The sequence below is a fragment of the Coccinella septempunctata genome, chromosome 8 (assembly GCF_907165205.1).
Source record: "Coccinella septempunctata chromosome 8, icCocSept1.1, whole genome shotgun sequence".
Classification (NCBI taxonomy): Eukaryota; Metazoa; Arthropoda; class Insecta; order Coleoptera; family Coccinellidae; genus Coccinella; species Coccinella septempunctata.
In genome coordinates this window covers 29,020,867-29,039,214 of record NC_058196.1, presented here as the reverse complement: position 1 = coordinate 29,039,214, position 18,348 = coordinate 29,020,867, and the positions used below count along the sequence as shown (strand labels likewise).

Here is an 18,348-nt window from a genome sequence, read left to right as displayed (position 1 = left end):
TGTGATGCATTTTTGGAAAAAAGTTTCCATGTTTTTATGTTCCTATTAAATGAATTTATTTATTTAAAGCTGTTTTCATTCGTTTCCACCAAAGTTTGTTCTCAAAGCAGGGTCGTAAACATTTGAAAAATGAAGGCAATTTCTGTCATCTAGGATTAACATGGAAGAGGTAAGTAATTGGCTCGAAAATTTTCAACACAAATAAATTTATTAACACAATAAATAAATATAATAAATATTTCAAATCTTGCATATTGCGCATCAAACACTAAACCTATGTATACTTAAATCTAAGGGCATATCGATGTCCATGAAATGCTGATGCAATTTTTCTTCTTTGAACACCTCCTCAGCACCACCGATCCTTTTCCACGACAAATTGATCACGTTTTCTTGAACCTCGTAAGACCTATCCAGGTAATCAGTCTCATGGCTCATCGTCAGTCGGTTATTCGAGCAGAAATGTGGACAATTGCAAGGCTCACTGCGATCACCTGCCAAAATACTTTCACAAAAATTCGATCTACGTTCCCTAACCTGTTCATCGTTCAGCATCGCGTACTCTGAGTTCGGACTGTTTATGTTGTTCTCGTTCACGAAGTGTTTGTATGTTTTAACGTGTTTCCTGAGGCTACTGGGATCGGTGTATCGTTTGGGACACCCTGGTACCTTACAGCAATACGGTTTCTCTACTTGGTGCGTCCTGGAGTGCTTGAAACGGTCGCTGGAGTTGGAGTAGGCTTTTCCACAGCCTGGTACCGTGCAGACGTAGGGTTTTTCGCCACTGTGGGAGCGTGAGTGTATCTTGAGGTTTTCCGCACGGGAAAATGATTTCTCGCACTGGCTGCACCTGTGCGGTTTCTCGTTAGTGTGGGTACGCACGTGTACTAGCATTTTGTATCTGGAAGAAAAACAGGATAATAAATATTGATCCAAGTATATTCTGAAAGAAATGTTTAAGGTTCACTTTTCAACGTAACTCACCTCGCATTAAAACCTCTTTGATTCCTTGTGCATCCTTCCCAGCCACAGTAGAACAGGCCTCCTGCACCGCTGTCCGCATGTTGTCTGGTAACATGATTGGCTAGTAGTTCCAGCGTTTCAAACTCCACACCACAATGTTTCCAACAACACTTCATTTTATCTCTAGGTTCAGGCTTCAATCTACTTCTGGAGATATCAACGCTGGACTCAGAATTTTCGCTGTCACTCTGAAAAAAAATTTAGTTGAATTCACTCGGTTTTAGACTTAAATCTTTATGGTGCGTTTGGCACAAAAGCTACAAAATATATGGAATACATAGGGTGGAAATGGTGATTGGGATGGCAAATGGCAAAGCATGGATAGCTAAGTCATTCTTAATCCAATATGGCGGTTGTTCAAGATGGTGGACTTGTCATTTTTCGGAGCACTTTCATGAAATAGGTGTCAAATGAAAGGGTTGGCTGAGAGCTAGGAGCAACACGGAAAATACAATGATTTCACCCTGAATACGATTCTTAATCAATCAATCTATACTCTATACCGTAGGCAAATTCTAGAGGCGATGATAAAAATTAAAAGTGGTTCAAAATGAGATGGTCGCCATATAAATTTCAAACAGTTATAACTTGGCCTGGGTTTGGGGTAGCTTGTTGGTGGACAACCTACAAATATGAGCTGTTGGTGATGAAAATAATAGTAATATGTAGTTAAATTCATCCACTTTAAAGTAAATACCGCGACAAGAAGAAGTTCAGTTTTAGCCTTTTTGGGTCATCTGAATGAAATTTCGCTTTAAGAGTGTTATCTCTTTAGCGTTTTTTAAATTTTGTATTGTTATTTACTATTTTCATTTCCCTATACCTCCCCCAAATTAATTTCTACATATTTCACTGGCTTTTTCTATTTTACGAAGAAAACAAAACAAGTATAGATAGAGTCAGAAGAGAATAACTCACCTGTGAACTACTAGGAGAATGCATCATCATGTTGTGACCTGACATCTCTTCACTGGAATACACAGCTTCAAACCTCTGGAAGTACGAAAAACTAGCAGAATAGTCCGGTTGTACAGGTGGGTTGTAGTTGTAGTAGTGAAGCGGTTGGCCCACCACGCGCTGTTGATCAAAGGGAGTCATTCTCATCAATGAATATCAAACACTTTTCTACAAAAAAATTTGCTGCCAAATTGGCGATGCTAGATGGATTCCTTCAATTTGAGGATTGAAGTTTTCATAACTGATAATTTAAATTAATATATAAGATTGGTAGTAGCAGGAACTCATCAAATCTTTACTTGTAAAATTGTTATCTCATTGGTACAGGGACGTAATAATAACATATTAAGGTTACCTCAAGGTATAACTACAGACAAATTCTTTGAGAACCTAATGTAACTACTTTGATTTTATCATTTTTAAGAAAGCCAGTATGCTGAGACTCCATATCAGCGAATAATATTAACAAAGCATCCTCAAATTTTGTAGAATTCTAGTGAAATAGAGTTCTAGTGAAACTGTGAATGTAGATGGGGTCCAGTAACTTGAGGCACGCCAGTATTGACTTCTAGGTTAATAATAAGGAAAACCCTTTAGATTCTACCAGACAGATAATCAGGAAAAATGTTCAAACTCCCTCCCCACCCTCAACAGTCCTTTGTTGTCTTTCAACACATCTTTCTTTTGCAAGTATTACTGGCTGGAAGTCCAGCACCAGTCCAAACTCTGCCAAGTCTTCCTCTGCCCCACCGTTAAAGATCCAATTGACAAGAGCCAAGAGTTTTAAGGTTTGAAGGCTTCCTTAGCCATTGCTTCATTACGCTTTTGCTTCATTTTCCCCGAATACATCTCTGCTCCAAAATGTAAACAAATAAAGACAATCTGTATAAACTTTCTCCTTCTCCAATCCTTTATCACATGTGTTTATCCTACTCTGTTGGGGGCAAAGTAGAATTTTTAGTAAAAATACATCAGTTATTGATGTCGAATAACCAGATTTTACCGGTATGAAAGTTTTATCATCTAGGGGGCCCGGATAATTCCAACAATCCGCTATTTATCCGACCTCTAAACCAGTTCGAAGTGGATCTGGATAACTTTTTGACCTGGTGCACTGGCTAAACTGAGCTTTATCAGTCTGTCCAAATGGAGCTGCTTGCATATTGACTTGGATTCGTTGTTTTTTGTCCGTCGATCAGGAAATTGGATTGCTGAATTTATTGCGCAGTTGAAACCAGATCGTAATAACCCAAATAATGTCTTAAATATGCATGGGCAACCCGTGCTCATCCTCATGATCGTCTTTGGTAGGAAAACATATGACGATCTTCTAGATGTACTTTGTGCATCGTCCTTCTTATGTCCAGTAGAGTAACTCTCTGCATACTCCTCTATAGGTATGATACTTCTTTAGGTTCTCTGAGAGTTCTTTGGTATGAGGCCCGTAGAGAAATGATAAACGAGAATGGTCTTGAAATCTAATGCTTATTGTTATCCAAATCCACAAGGGTTGAGGATTGTTCATTTTTTGGCAAAATACTGATTTTGATCGACTGTTATCGAAATTATTCATTATAGTTGGAGATGTTTGCGCTCTTATTTTTTCCAAATGCTTTCATTTTGAGCAGAAAATCAACTCAAACGAATGGTTGGACTGAATTTGAATAACAAGAACGTAAAAGCTCTTGACTTCATGTCAGTGCTGTCCGATTAATTATAGATATTGATTATTGAATTTCATTCTTTGTTTTAGTTGAACCTAATTAGAACGAGCATGTTTGATGATACACTGTACAATTATGACTTTTAGTTTATTTATAAACTATTCATCACCTATTACTATTAGCAGATTTTAAAGGTACCTCCTCGAAGACTATAAATACTTCCACCTTAATCCTCAAATCGAGGTGGCATATACAGGATGTCCCAGGATGAATAGATGCGGGCGCTCTTAATGAAATATAAGAAAATCTCCTTTTTTTCTCAAATAACGATTTAGTTGTTCTTTTACATCTACTACTACTAGTTACTAGTTGTTCTTTTACGGCCGTTTTCAATAGGTAAACCTATTAATCCATTGTTTTAGTTACTGGAGATAGAAAAACCATCTGATTTCGTTTCTATGATCCATCTGTAGATATATTTTAGAATGGTTTCCAATCGTCAGTAAGTGAAACGATGGATAGATAGGTTTATTTAAAACGGCTGTCAGAATATGTATTACATTTTGATCTGCAATAATTTTCTGATACACGTGTCGAGAATTGACCTTTGAATAGTTCCGGAAAAGATGGGGTTAGTTAAAAAATCGTCAAGACCGAACGATCTCACAGAGCTCAATGAAATTTCGAGATTTGTCACTAGAAGAGTTGTTCTTTTAGAATATGTATCAAGTTTAGATCTACGATAATTTTCTTGGAAGATAAATAACTCTAAAGACGACCTTCGAAAAATTCCCAAAAAGTTTGGTTCAGTTAAAACCTCCTCAAGATCGAACGGTTAAGCCGAGATGGATGAAATTCTCAGATTTATTACTAGAAGATTTGCTCTTTCAGAGTATGTATAGCATTTAGATCTGTCATAATTTTCCTAGAAGAAAAACTACTCGTTAGTTGACCTTCGAAAAATTCTCAAATAGTTGGGTTCAGTTGAAACTTCCTCAAGACTGAACGGTTGCGCCGAAATGGATGAAGTTCTCAGATTTATTTCTAGAAGAGTTGCTCTTTTCAGAAAATGTATCACATTTAAATCTACGATAATTTTCCTGGAAGAAAAACTACTCGCAAGTTGACCTTCGAAAAATTCCCAAAAAGTTGGGTTAAGTTAAAACTTCCTCAAGACTGAACGGTTGTGCCGAAATGGATGAAGTTCTCAGATTTATTACTAGAAGACTTGCCCTTTCAGAATATGTATCACATTCAGATCTATGATAATTTTCCTGGAAGATAAATTACTCTAAAGACGACCTCCGAAAAATTCCCAAAATGTTGGGTTCAGTTAAAACCTCCTCTCCTCCTCAAGATCGAACGGTTATGCCGAGATGGATATAAATCTTAGATTCATTACTAGAAGAGTTGCTCTTTCAGAATATGTATCACATTTGGATCTACGACAATTTTCCTGGAAGAAAAACTACTCGCAATTTGACCCCAAAAATTTGGGTTCAGTCAAACCTCAAGACTGAACGAAAATTTGAAAAACACATACAGGTTGTTTCAGAAAGCCTGTGCTTGATCCTACTTCTTTATTTCTTCTTTTATATGTGTTTTATCTGACAAAATTCCGATATGAACTAATAAGAAAAAAATAACAACACTTATTATAAGTCAACTCAATATTTGAAAGAATAATTGATCCAATTGCACGATACATTTCTTATTAATTTTCCTTTTTTCACTCAAATTGCAAAGGATTGTATGGGAATGTGAATTGTTCAGAACCATGATGCTTGTGGATATATTTCCATTTCTTCAGACCAGCGCTGAAATTATTATATGATTTACAAAGATTTTTGTCCAGAAGAAGTGGAAATATATCCGCAAAACGTTGAATTATACGTTTTTAATAATCCATATTTCTACAATCCTGTGAAATTCGAATGGAATATGATCTAACAAGGAAATGAACTATCAGGCACTAATATTTACTTTTTACTGAATGAAGAAAAATTATATAATGTCAAAAGGTAATATGAAAGTTTCCTTGTAATTTTTGAAATATTACCTGTATTTTTTCGTTTTACCTGCGACACACTTAGCACTATGATATATAATTTTCCTGTGAAAATATCGCATAAAACTAGAAACCTCTGATAGATAAAAAATACTAATAAAAATTGGTCGTTCAAAATCCAAAAAATGTTTTACTTGCGCTGTGAAATGAAGAATTATTTTTTTCAGATAAATTACCGAATAAATATGCGAATATCATGAAAAATATTTCAGTAATAAAATAGCCCTAATTCACGAAAATGCACACAAGAACAAAACTTACTGAAAAACAAAACTCACTTAGAAAAACAACGGCCGATATTCAACTGTCTGAAAAGGTGTAGATATCTTCGATCACATCCCACTGTTAACTTATAACTCTAAAACTGTTATGTCCCCATGCCACACTCGACCACAGTGGTGTTGGGCTTTTTTCATCCCGAATTATAAAAAACATATGTTATAGCAGAGGGTCAGCGGAGTCGTTGGCCCATTTTTCGGCCGTCACAATCGGTTCTGCCCAATGGTTTGGTTTGTCGTCTGTAATCTATTAAAATGGACCCCATACAAAGAAAATAATTTAAAAGAGGCGTCAACAGGTTGTTGCTCCGTCTCTGTCTGTTGCAGGGGACCTGGAGGTCCGTTCCACCGTAGGTAGGTAATGCGTAGGTCGCGTTCTAAAACTGTGAGTTGCCCCCAGCAAGGCTACCCGATGGACGGGTCCTCCCTTGCAGGACCGTATGGCGAACATTTTCGATGTTACATTCTCGCCTCTGATTTGCACGGATTTGGTCGTTTCTTTCAACGCAGTTGGCTGTTTTGAGGTCTCCGTCATCACCAGGGATTCCAGTGTGTTACTTTTGAAGATAAAATTATTATTTAACCACTTCATATTCTACAGAGATTACCTACGCACTCCTGAAGATGCTATTGTGATAGCGAAACACGTAAATGGTTAAATAACTTATCCCAGTGATAGTGTGGTTCAACAGATTGGAAATTGTTAGTATATTACATGCTTACTCTTCTTTCAGTTGATGAGATTGTTGTTAATGTTGTTATCATTCAAAATTTATTCAAATATATAACATCCAATCAGAGCTGGGCAAAATACGAGGATATATTGAAAAATTCTTAGCCTACTGTAGAACGAAACAAAATTTCAATGTCACCATATTTTATTACTCAACATATTCTCCTCTTAATTGGATACATATATTACAGCAAACCTGCAACGTCTCTAGACCTTTCAAAAAAAATGTTTCTTCTTGCTCTGCAAACAAGACCTCCACAGCTTTTATTACCTCCTCGTTGGAAGAAAATTTACGATCTTTTAAACTTTTTTTCAGTTGGGGAAAGACATGATAGCCGGATGGAGCCAAATCTGGTGAATTAGGGGGGTGTTCTAGTAATTCAAACCCTAAATCATCAATTTTTTCCATGGCAACGAGAGATTTGTGTGTAGGGTCGTTGTCCTGCATGAACAAAACAGCTTTGGATAGCTTTCCGCGTCTTTTCTCTTTAATTTTTTCCCATAGAGTGGTCAGTAATGCCGAATAGTAATCTCCGGTTATTGTTCTACCCTTATCCAAAAAATCAATCATGATTACTCCATGGCAATCCCAAAAAACTGAGGCAAGAACTTTTCAAGCAGATTTTTGGACACGAAACTTCTTAGGTCTTTGAGAACCAGAGTGTCGCCATTCCATCGATTGTTGCTTTGTTTCTGGATCGTAGAAATCAGTGGCGGCTCGTGGTCATGAGAGCTGAGGAGGCTAATAGTTTTCGAAGAGTGTTGGAACAAACTCTTATCATTCAATAAAGTATACTTCTTCAATATAATGAAAAGTTGCCAGTTCTAAGACTAATTTTCAATGCAAGGGGATGCTATATGCTCCTTTGACTTGTTATGCCTTTCGATAGAACGCGGTATATTTTTCAAATCTGAAAACCCCGTTTTGAACCATGAAGTATATTCTGTTTGATGAGAAAATAATAAATATGGCCAGCAAAATAATTTTTCCCCTATGATCGATCCAGTTAACCAATCACATTTATCGTACCAAACAACACTGAAACCTCTATTCTGACGATTTTCGGTAGACTTTAGTGTAATTAAATTTGGTGGAGGTCTTGTAAAGGTTTTAACAACGTGTACAGTTAATTCTCAATATTCAATTCCATTTTATTTTTTGATCCGTATCAGTACTTACCCCTAACGCCCTAACAGAACAACCTATCTTAACAAGAATATATCACAAATTTCCCGAAGTTCCAGTTCTCCACGAAGTCGTTACATTCAAATTGAAAATTGAAATCATACAACTACCGCCGGACAACGCCCCTACTGTACCGCCGGAGATCAAGCGAATATAGTCGAAGACGGCATGAAAGAATCGATGGAGAACAGGGGAGCTGTGCCTCCTCTGGTACATTTTACGGGCGAATATGGTACAGTAAGTCAGCTGAATTCTTGTTCGGTTAGTATGTGAGTCCAGAGAACGTATGCGTGAGTTACACTATCAACGGAAGCAGCAGGCCCAACAGCCTCCGTCCGAATAGGCAGTCCTAGGAAATATTGAAATATTCACATTCGATGCAGCGGACGCGTACGCGGCCGGTGGATTGTATGATTGTTATGTTGGATTTTTATGAGCGGAGAACCGAAAAATGAACTAATTTTTATCTGAATATCTAGTTCAGGTGTTCGAAAAATTTATATAGAAATTACTTTCTGAAAATAAGGACATGCCAAAAATGAATGTATTTTAGCTCTAAGCTTTATGAGGAGGCTTAGCCTCCCTTGCCTCCTCTGACGAGCCGCCCTTGGTAGAAATGTACCCAAGTCTCATCCATAGTAACAATTCGGTTTAAGAAGTCTACATCGTTTTCAAATCGAGCACAGATCGAATGCGATGCTTCTACCCTTGCTCGCTTTTGGTCAACATTCAAACATTTGGGGTTCCATTTAGCAGTAATTGTCCAAATTGACGTGAACTATATGATGAACGCGTTCGTATGAAATATTCAGTGCTTCAGATATGCGTTTTAGCCCAATTCGACGGTCTGATAAAATCATATCATGAACTGCATTGATATTTTCGGGGACTGACACAGAAACTGGCCTTCCCGATCGGCCATCATCTTCATTGGAAAATTTACCTCTTTTGAAGCTTGCAGTCCAATTTTTCACGGTCGCATACGAAGGACATTGATCACCAAGGGTACAAGCATATCTTCGTAAATCTGCTTACCTCTTAACCCTATCAAATACAGGTACTTGATGATGGCTCGATACTCCAATTTTTCGATTTTCAAAATTTCGGTGGACATCCTCTTTCTTTTAATTTATTGCGTAACTCTGATTCAACTTTTTGACCTCAAACTTCACACTGACACTTCTAATGAGTTATTGTTCGTTGCTATGGTAACGCAATATTTTTTTATGCATGGAACTGGTCTAGGCTAACAAGATATCAATACATCCTCGTAAAATACAGAATACAGTATTTTAGCTACATACTTCATTTAAAATACAAATTACAAAGTGCTTCCAGGTGTGATGTGAATAGAATGCAATTAAGCCAGAGCAGCCAACTTATCGGTAAAGAAAATTTTCATCTTGACTGAGCATTCAATTGCTGCCTTAAAGAAATTTAACATCTTATTACTGAGGAAATAAAAAAGAAATAATAATCTGTACTCCAGGCCAAATTGCCTTAAGATTCTCGAGTGTGGTTGCCACCTCACTTAGGAAATGATCATAACATATCCACGCATTTTCAAATAAAAGGTGAAAAGAAAGGTAAAAGAATTTCCAGGAAAAAGTCATGCTAAAGAAAAAAACGACTGGTCTGTTTTATGCGGTGTGTATCTATGTATGTAGCCATAAACTACACTCAATATAGTGATGAAACTGCATTGTGGTACTGACATTCTCAGAACTCCTTCACATTTTGAAATTATTTCAGTAAAAGCTCATGATTCAAATGATAAAAGTCTCAGTATCTGTATTTCATTGTTGACGAAACGTAACTTTTTTCCACCTGACTTAGACCTACATATTTCTAGTCCCCTATTTCCCACCCCTATCAAACTATCCCCCTGTGATTATTTAAATAGAAACGAAACCCTCAGTGTTGCCTTTCATTACACAGACAATGTAAAACATGCCAGGGTAACGGACTAGTCCACGCAATCTTGTATGCACATTCGGATGAAAATATGCGTATACGTTTTTTCGAGGGGTATCAGTACTGGTCCTATAACAGACCCCCTAGTGACCCTACCGCATATTGGTACTAGTCCGATCCTGGTTTCCGTCGCCCTATTGTGTTCCTGGCAGATGATCTGATACTGTTTTTTAGGCAGAGGATGCACCTCTTTCTTACCTAACCGTAATTTATATCTTCCAATCGAAATGTTCCTTCTCTTTCTGCCTTAACGTTTTTTGGCGGTCAGTTGGTGAGGTGGGACGGTAATTTGTGTTCGGCACCGATTATACAGGATGGCCACACCACACTGCGTCATTAAAATGATATTTCGGGTTGCCTTTGATGCAACAACTTTGTTATTTTCGATTATAAATTTATTGAAACGAGCACAAAAAAATTTTCACAACCCCTACACCTATCTCAGTTCTCTCACAGTTTTGTGTTTAGAACTTTTATGTTATGAATATTCTGAAAATGAATCTTTCAAATGTACATTTTGATTTGAAATCTGAATATAGGAAAACTCCTGACAATGGGAGCTGATGATTTTTTGAGAAAAAGAAAGCATGCTTAAAATTCTAGCATTTTTATTGAGTTGACAATGGATGCTGATATGTTGTTGACTCTAGATGATGTAGGTTTAAAACTTCCCATCATATATTAGCTGGAAAAATGTATCTATTCCACACAATATAAACTTGGAAACAATGGTGATTATTACCGCTTATTGAATTTAACAAAAGAGGTCATGTTACATTCATCTAATTGGGGTGAAAAAACACTGAAACTTGGTTTATTATTCTTTTTTTTAAGTGGTTCATTCTATTTCCCATTATACTCCAGATAATAATGAAAATTTTATGAGCTATGAGAGTGGCAAACTCTGCATAAAGATGTCGCAGTAAGAAATTAAAGGTCCTTCATTCTAGCTCAATAATTCAATAGAAATATCTATATTTAGTATAATTTGTGCATTCATTGTATTCTTCACCTATTGCAAGTTTCATGAGTCCATTTCGAACAGTTTCGTAAATATGGTGTTTAGATTATTCTGTTTTTCTATCCAGTAGTATAGGTACCAGATAAATGGATTGAAACTAAAACAACTTACATAACTTAATTCTCTCCATATTTCATCAAATAAATATCTACTTAGCTTGATTTTCAGGATGAACTGAGAAAAAGAATGTTTCGATACGGTACTCAAAAACTTGTGCAGGTCATAGAAAGGAGACGCAATTCAGTTCAAAGCCGACTGGGAGGACGATTACGTATTAGGTTGCAAGGTGGTCAATTTTGCCACTGTAGAGAAACTGTGGAGTGAAATATTTCTCATGTTTTCAAATCATTTCCACAAATTTAGTATGCACGAGTTTGAAATACCAGTCTTTTAAAATCTCCTAAAATATACAGGACGTCTCATTGAAATTAAAAAAATTGTGGGTTTGCCGGGCTTCAGATGCGTTATGGGTCATCGCAATTGGCTGTGTATATGACGTTTCATAAATGCAAGGTGAGGCTTTTTTTTTGACAGAAGGTAGAACTGATCAAAATAAGTCGTTTAACCAAAAATTGTCTATATGAAATATCCAAGATGGCTGAGATGTATCTCAGAGGTTGTAACCCCTAGAAGTTCGACAAAATTTCATTGAATTTCAAGTACGAGACTGTGGAAGGTGACTCCGGCATCGCAAAAACGAAACAAAACATAATATGGCTGGACAATGAATGGTTCAGTAACAAGTTCATCGTATTAGATGCATCAGGCCACTTTTGAGAGAATCATAATTGTTGTATCGTGTATCATAAAAGTGCTATGATGTTTACCCCTTTTTACAACAATTGTTGGAATATTCGAACACGAAGATTGTGATGCCCATTGTGAAAAAATTCGTGGATGATTTAGACGAATTTTATTGGTCAGATTTTGAAGTATTATTCTATTTTTTACGAGCCAATATCCCAAACGAAACCACATGGTCAATTCAGGAGATAAGTTTTTTCCTACTGCTTTGCGATAATTCAACTAACAAACTTTCTAGGGTCGTATAAGGATCTATTTCAGTAATCATTTTAATTTTTTTTTCAACTTCGTCAATTCCGAATATCCAACTAATTTCGATTCAGGTTGGTGTATTAAAGACATTGTCTTTGTTATACAGTGATATTTTGGACATTCTTGATTGGACGTGCTTTAGAAATAAGACAAGTTGTAATTGGCATTAATTTACTCTCAATAAAAAGGCACAGTCTTTGGTCTTAGCCATCTTGAAAGCTCCAGAAATAACATAACTGATAATAAATTATAATCGATAAATATTACATGATGAACTTGAATGATTACATATTTCTTCATAAAAATGAAGCAAAGATAACGATCTGACTGAAACATATGGATTTTCTTACAAAATAAAAATGCTTCTTTTTATCATACATAGTTCCATATGTGGTCCCAAACAATGAGATTCTTCCAATTTTTCGAAAATTCATCCCATCACTGAAATTTGGAATTTAGATCATAAACAGGAATCGATCAATGTCACCAACAGGCACAAACTGATTCTTTTAATATGTTAGGGGGAAAATTCTCAATGACACAATGAAAATATTTAGAAAAATTGGAAATCTCACAGCACCAGATAATTTCATAACTTAAAACCGAAATCGCCTTAATATATTACATTTTAGTCGAAAGAATGTTTATAAAAGGCGAAACACAAGATTTTTGATTATTCAGAACACATAGGAAGGTCCGATTATGCCAAAAAATAAAAAATTGAACTTTCAAATGTCGACTCAAGCGAAATCTATAACCATCAAATATCCTGTGTCTTCGATACTGAAAAGATTTATTTCTGTACATCTGTCAAAAGTTTATACTTTTATTTTTCTACTTGCAAAAATATACAAAATTTTACAATTTCAAAATTCTCGTATATGACGACATCAGTTTCTCGAATGCTTTTATGGCAGTTCAAAATATTCCCATACTACGTACCTAAAGTTTCGGTCTTATCTCTGTCTATAAATATTCCATACGAGATTCAATTTTTTAAATTAATTTGAATTATTGCTTCAACAAATTGAGGCACTCATTTTGACACGAGCCATTCGATGATTTGTTCAGGACGAACAATAAACTGTACAAGACTAGAAGTTAAAAATTACAAAACAAGAAACTGACGCCGGTTCTCGAGAAAAATCCCGAGCTTATATAGTACCTATCAATGTAATTTGCTCTACTTCGATTATTACAAAGTTCAAGCGAATTCAAATGGGAAAAGGCAAGTAGTGGTTGAATATTTTAGTCGTTCATCTTGCAACTACACTTTTACTCGAATTTGTTAATGTCTTTCACTTAAATTTAAAAAAATTACATCAGTTTTCTCCATACAGGAGTTATATCCTTAAACTCTGACTAAATCTTCCGAATCGCGCGTTAAGGCAATTTGTGAGGAACTGTCATCATCGCTCAGTTCGAACTGGCTCAAAACTACTGGACTATTTACTGGTGTACAGAAAATAAATTGAATCAACAGCTCAAATTATAAAATTGATATTTTTTGGTGGGCGCGCCAAGGGCACAACTTCGACCGCCAAAATTACGCGAGCGAATCCCAAGTATTTTCTGCCACGGTTCGGAAAATTTCGTTCGATAATATAATAGAAACGGTTAATCTGTAAAAAAGTAACAAGACGGACGGAACAAAAATCAGCACCGTTCCTTCTATTTATATTACAAAACTCAGCCTTCATTGAATTTTTTATAACCATCTCGTATAACATAGCTTTCCTGACCAATTTCACAGTCTTAATACTGCTGACATAACATTCTGTATTGGTACATTTTAATTGCAGTTAGTTGCTGAAAGGTCGACCAACAGCTTTGAGGATCAAAATAAATAGGTTCAATATACAAATAAACTTCCAAGTTCATAAATCATAACAATGCGGGTTTATAAAAGATAACTTTAAAAAACATATTTTCACTGGCTTTATAGTACGAACTTTGCAACTTTTATCTTAATTATTACCTACTATATGTTATAATGCTGATGTTGAGGGTTTATTCATTAAAAAATCCGAAGTAAAAAAATAATTATTAACATTAGAAGAGAATTTCAACATTTTTCAGTGTCATTTGCTAGTATTTTTTCATCCTTTTATGAAGTTCTTTTTTGATTTTATACTATATTTCATCCAATACAGGAAAGATACCAATAAATGTCACCGAAATTGAAATATTTGGTATTGTTATTACCAATTCTGGACTTCTCAGAGACGATAACATCAAGTAGATAAAATTAAGAAGAATAAGTTAAATGTTAAAACAAACGTTAAAATACAGTAATAGGTGCGATGAACAACCATGCACACCTATATACATAAAAAACAGTACAAATCATACTCAAAGCTGCTAGCACCTGGCAAACGGTTCAACAATAAGATCACAAGAGTCGTTTCCAACAGTAAGGTACACTATAAACGTCCTAAATACAATCTCTGGAATGGTGTAGACCCCAACAACATTTCCAACGAACGAAAAAACAATCACTCAGGTCCAAATCTGGCTCTAAAACGGGCCTTTTGCTTGGATCACCTGCACGGCGACAGCAATATTTCTAACCAACAGGGGCAAGACGTTATCTCTTGCCTGGAGTACCTAGGTCCCCAGCCTTTGACGAAGCTGAGCCTTATCGAGTTCTTATCGATCGGTCCGAAATTTTGAGTCCTCCTGAAGGACCAGTCGTTGTTATTGCGGGAGGCCCTGACGGGGTCGAATATGCACAAACAGTAGTCAGCAGGTACACGTGTGGGGGAGGCAGAGTCCACCTCGTCGAGACTCAGGGAGTTCACGAAGATGGGGGAGTCTGACCGGTTGTAGACCCAGACCGAGTCTCCTTCATGAGATATTGTTACTCCTGGAACAAACAAATATTGAGGTTAGTCAAGAGGTCTGAGCATGAACAGCGATGGTCTGATGGTAAACATCGTTTTTGCCACCTTTTAACGTACAGGATGTGGCGCAGAAAACGATTGTCACAGCCTGTACATCGAATTGGTCATGATTTAATATGGTTCACCCCAGAATAATACGAATTATCAATCGTAACTATTACCCAGTGCAAGGCACCTATGATAACTTCTACATCTTCTTGGTTTGGCTTATAAAATAAAGAACTAAATAGTTCGAAGATGTGCAGTGACTCTAACGACAAGTGGCGACAATTGTGGTCTCGTTTTTCATCGTTTTAGCAAGAATATGGCGAATTTGGTAACGTGAGCCAATCCGCATTCCGAATTAGAGATCATAGCATTGAAATCTGTGCTTCTAAGCCGCCATATTCTTGCTAAATTTCCAATTGTCGCCACTGTGTTTGATAGAGTCTCTGTATGAAGATGTACAGTGCCTCTAACGAGACAGTGGCGACAATTGTGGTCTAGTTTTCAAGAATATGGCGAATTTGGTAAAGTGACGTAACGTGAGCCAATCCGCCTTCCGAATTAGAGATCATAGCATTGAAATCAGTGCTTCTAAGCCGCCATATTCTTGCTAAATTTCCAATTGTCGCCACTGTGTTTGATAAAGTCACTGTATGAAGATGTACAGGGACTCTATCAAACACAGTGGCGACAATTGTGGTCTCGTTTTTCATCATTTTAGCAAGAATATGGCGGATTTGGTCACATGACGTGAAGTGAGCCAATCCGCATTCCGAATTAAGGATCATAGCAATGAAATCTGTGCTTCTAAGCCGCCATATTCTTGCTAAATTTCCAATTGTCGCCACTGTGTTTGATAGAGTCACTGTATGAAGATGGTACCACCAGCGCCACCTATCTGCTCCAGCAAACCCCTTATGTCCAGCTTCTCAAAACGACTAGCATTGCGACATCGTAAACGAAAGCGTTACAGCTAACTAGTTACAAAGTTTCGGATTGTGAGGTGCAGGTGGCGCTCGTGGGGTTATCTGTGATCCATTTATTTGCTACTACACAGATCTGTCATCAAGAAGTTGGTCACTGATGGTGTACGAATAATCCCGAAACAGGTCTGCGATTAAGATTGATGAATTCGGTTGTTCTTGATCTGATCGAATTTTTGGATGAAATCATATCATCTGAGCTTTCAGAGGATATAATTTCTTTTTTTTTTCTCGTTTAAATCATCATAACCTTATTTTTATCCTAAAATATGTGGACCATAAGAAAATGTTGAGGAGTCTTGGCTTACCTAAACCTATTTTATCTCTAGTTCGGGTAACCGAGTCAGGTGGGCTAAAACTGTGCCTTGCTAGCGTTTCTAACGATAAGCCGTCTCCATAGGGCACTTGACCAAATACGTTCACAGCCGGTTGCTCCACTGGGTAGAGAGGCCCAACTCTTTGCCCCATCTCCCAATAAGCTAACTTACACCAAGACGAGTTAATCATTGACCCTAGAAAAAATAAAAAAAATGTCAAACAAAAACTCAAAAATATTCAAGATCAATATTTCGCAAAGAAGAGATAAAAAGATCAGAAATACAATTAAAAAACAAATAGATAACTATAAAAAAACTTAGAAAACCGTTTGATACAATAATTGACAACATATTTGCGTTATTATAATAACGCCTATATCTTCCACTCAATTTTCCTTTCTAGTTATGTTAGTATTTTTTTATTATAAAAGCTTGGTTTCCTTTATAATTTAATTGATATTATTTCAATGAAAGAAAAGTTGCTGTTGAATGTCATTCCTTTCCTTAATGTAATTCATATCTCGTATTTTTCAAGAAGAAGCTTGTATCGCAGGACCAAACACTTCCACAGGTTGAAATTTTATTAAAAAAAACCGAATAATTCGATTCATTGTTTTCCACGTGACATCGGCTGTAATAAGTCGAGAAACTCATTCAAAACTTGGTTGGGTAACCGATGTATTACAGTACATTGTCTGGCTCGGTTCACCTTGCATCAAATTAGCGAGGAAAATGGTCACCAAGCAGAGCTTTTGATTTATAGCGAAACTTGTACGGGTATATGAGTATGAATTATGAAATCGAAGCGTCGACTCGGGTCGGCACTGCAAAGAGCCACGATAAAACGCAGCAGGTCGATCTGCAGGAAAGAGCAACTGGTCAACTCTTAACCTGCTAAGAATCACCTTCGAATTGTCCGGCAGTATTTCATTTGGTATCAGAAAAAGACCTTCTCTTCGCAGACGCTACTAAATAGAAATGGATTGTGAACCAACGAAAGCTTTTCTGTTCCATTGTGCAGCTAGATAACAGCTACATCTGCTGTGTTTGCATATCACGACACCCTATGTCATTGGTGCATCTGCAAGAAATGAATTTAACAATTCAGTTCACCTCTGGCTAGTGAATGGAGAGCTCGAGGAAGTCAAAGCTTAGTTTTTTTGGTTTTATTCAAAGTGCTTTGGGTATATCCTCAACTGGACATGTCTTCAGCAAGTATGCCTCCACAGAATGAAACAGACAACTTCTGTTGAGAGTATTCAGAAAAGATCTCAGGAAACGAATTGAGATGAATGCACTTGGGAAACAGCTTCCATAAGTGTACGTAAGTGAAACACTCTGGCAAAAACCTAGAGATCTAAGAAGTATCTGCATCTTAGAAAGATTATGCTAAATTGTAGGCTCAGGAAGCATCTAGTCTCGCATCTAGTAGTTCTAGCAGAAAACGACAAGTGAAGATTCTATGGGGAGATGTAAGAAATTTCACCTGGTGGCAAGCAAGGGCAAAAAATGATTTGTAGACTTGTAGAAGTGGGGAAATATCCTTCTCATTGAGGCCATCCTAGATTCTGGAGTTCATTAGAAAGGCGAGGTGTAGATTAGGGTGTAGAGAACAGCTCTGATAGGGGGACAATAGACCTCAAGGTTGAGTGCAAAGAAACCCCTTTGAATCTACAACTACAAGTGCACGTGTTTGGGTCTCTATGGCCCATGCTTTCGTGAAACTCAAGGAGATTAGATCTTTGAACTGTTAGGTTCTGTGTTGGCCGTGTTTCTATGTATATGCCAGTTCAGACACATCATAGGTGATCGTTAATCATGCAACGAAAGCTTGGATGCTTCACCAAGCCAAAATGCCTCTGTTTTTTTATAGGATTCCAGTCGTTACGGTTCACTCCTATCACAGAGTAGGGAACGATGAATTCTCGACCAAAGTTGAAATTTCTCTTCCAATTGAGATTCAACTATTTCCGATAATTTGCTCAGTTGAACCGCGACCATTTCCAGAAGGGGGCCAGCTGTTGAGAATCGATTGGTATGCGGTCCGCGGCGCCGGCAGATGGACGCTTGGCGCCACCTTTTGCAGACGTCACTGACACACACACACACCTGTCGTGGTAAGTACAGCGTTTTCGTGGAATTCCGAAGACAAGACAGGCGCCCCAGTTTTATCTTGTCGTCACCTTTTGCCTTCATTCGA

General features: G+C 37.0%; 2 protein-coding genes across 3 annotated transcripts in view; both read right to left on the bottom strand.

The window, feature by feature from the left end:
- Window positions 1-189: 189 nt before the first annotated feature.
- On the bottom strand, window positions 190-6,120 carry LOC123318680 (zinc finger protein GLIS2 homolog). Of its 2 annotated transcripts, XM_044905366.1 has the most exons (4): window positions 5,991-6,120; window positions 1,942-2,100; window positions 985-1,211; window positions 190-901 (listed from the first exon to the last, which is right to left on the bottom strand). In XM_044905366.1, the coding sequence occupies exons 2-4, from the start codon at window positions 1,984-1,986 to the stop codon at window positions 262-264; spliced, it is 912 nt and encodes a 303-aa protein (XP_044761301.1). In that variant the 5' UTR covers window positions 1,987-2,100; window positions 5,991-6,120; the 3' UTR covers window positions 190-261. The 2 variants fall into 2 exon arrangements, with proteins under 2 accessions (XP_044761301.1, XP_044761300.1); XM_044905365.1 differs by lacking the exon at window positions 5,991-6,120 and having other exon boundaries at window positions 1,942-2,230.
- Window positions 6,121-12,117: 5,997 nt separating this feature from the next.
- Window positions 12,118-18,348, bottom strand: part of LOC123318569 (mothers against decapentaplegic homolog 6-like) — a 61,593-nt gene continuing 55,362 nt past the window's right edge. Inside the window, exons 4-5 of the mRNA XM_044905240.1 lie at window positions 16,140-16,343; window positions 12,118-14,826 (exon numbers count right to left, since the gene is read on the bottom strand). Coding sequence (XP_044761175.1) covers window positions 14,501-14,826; window positions 16,140-16,343 — 530 coding nt within the window. The 3' untranslated portion in view covers window positions 12,118-14,500. The remainder of the gene's footprint in view (window positions 14,827-16,139; window positions 16,344-18,348) is intronic.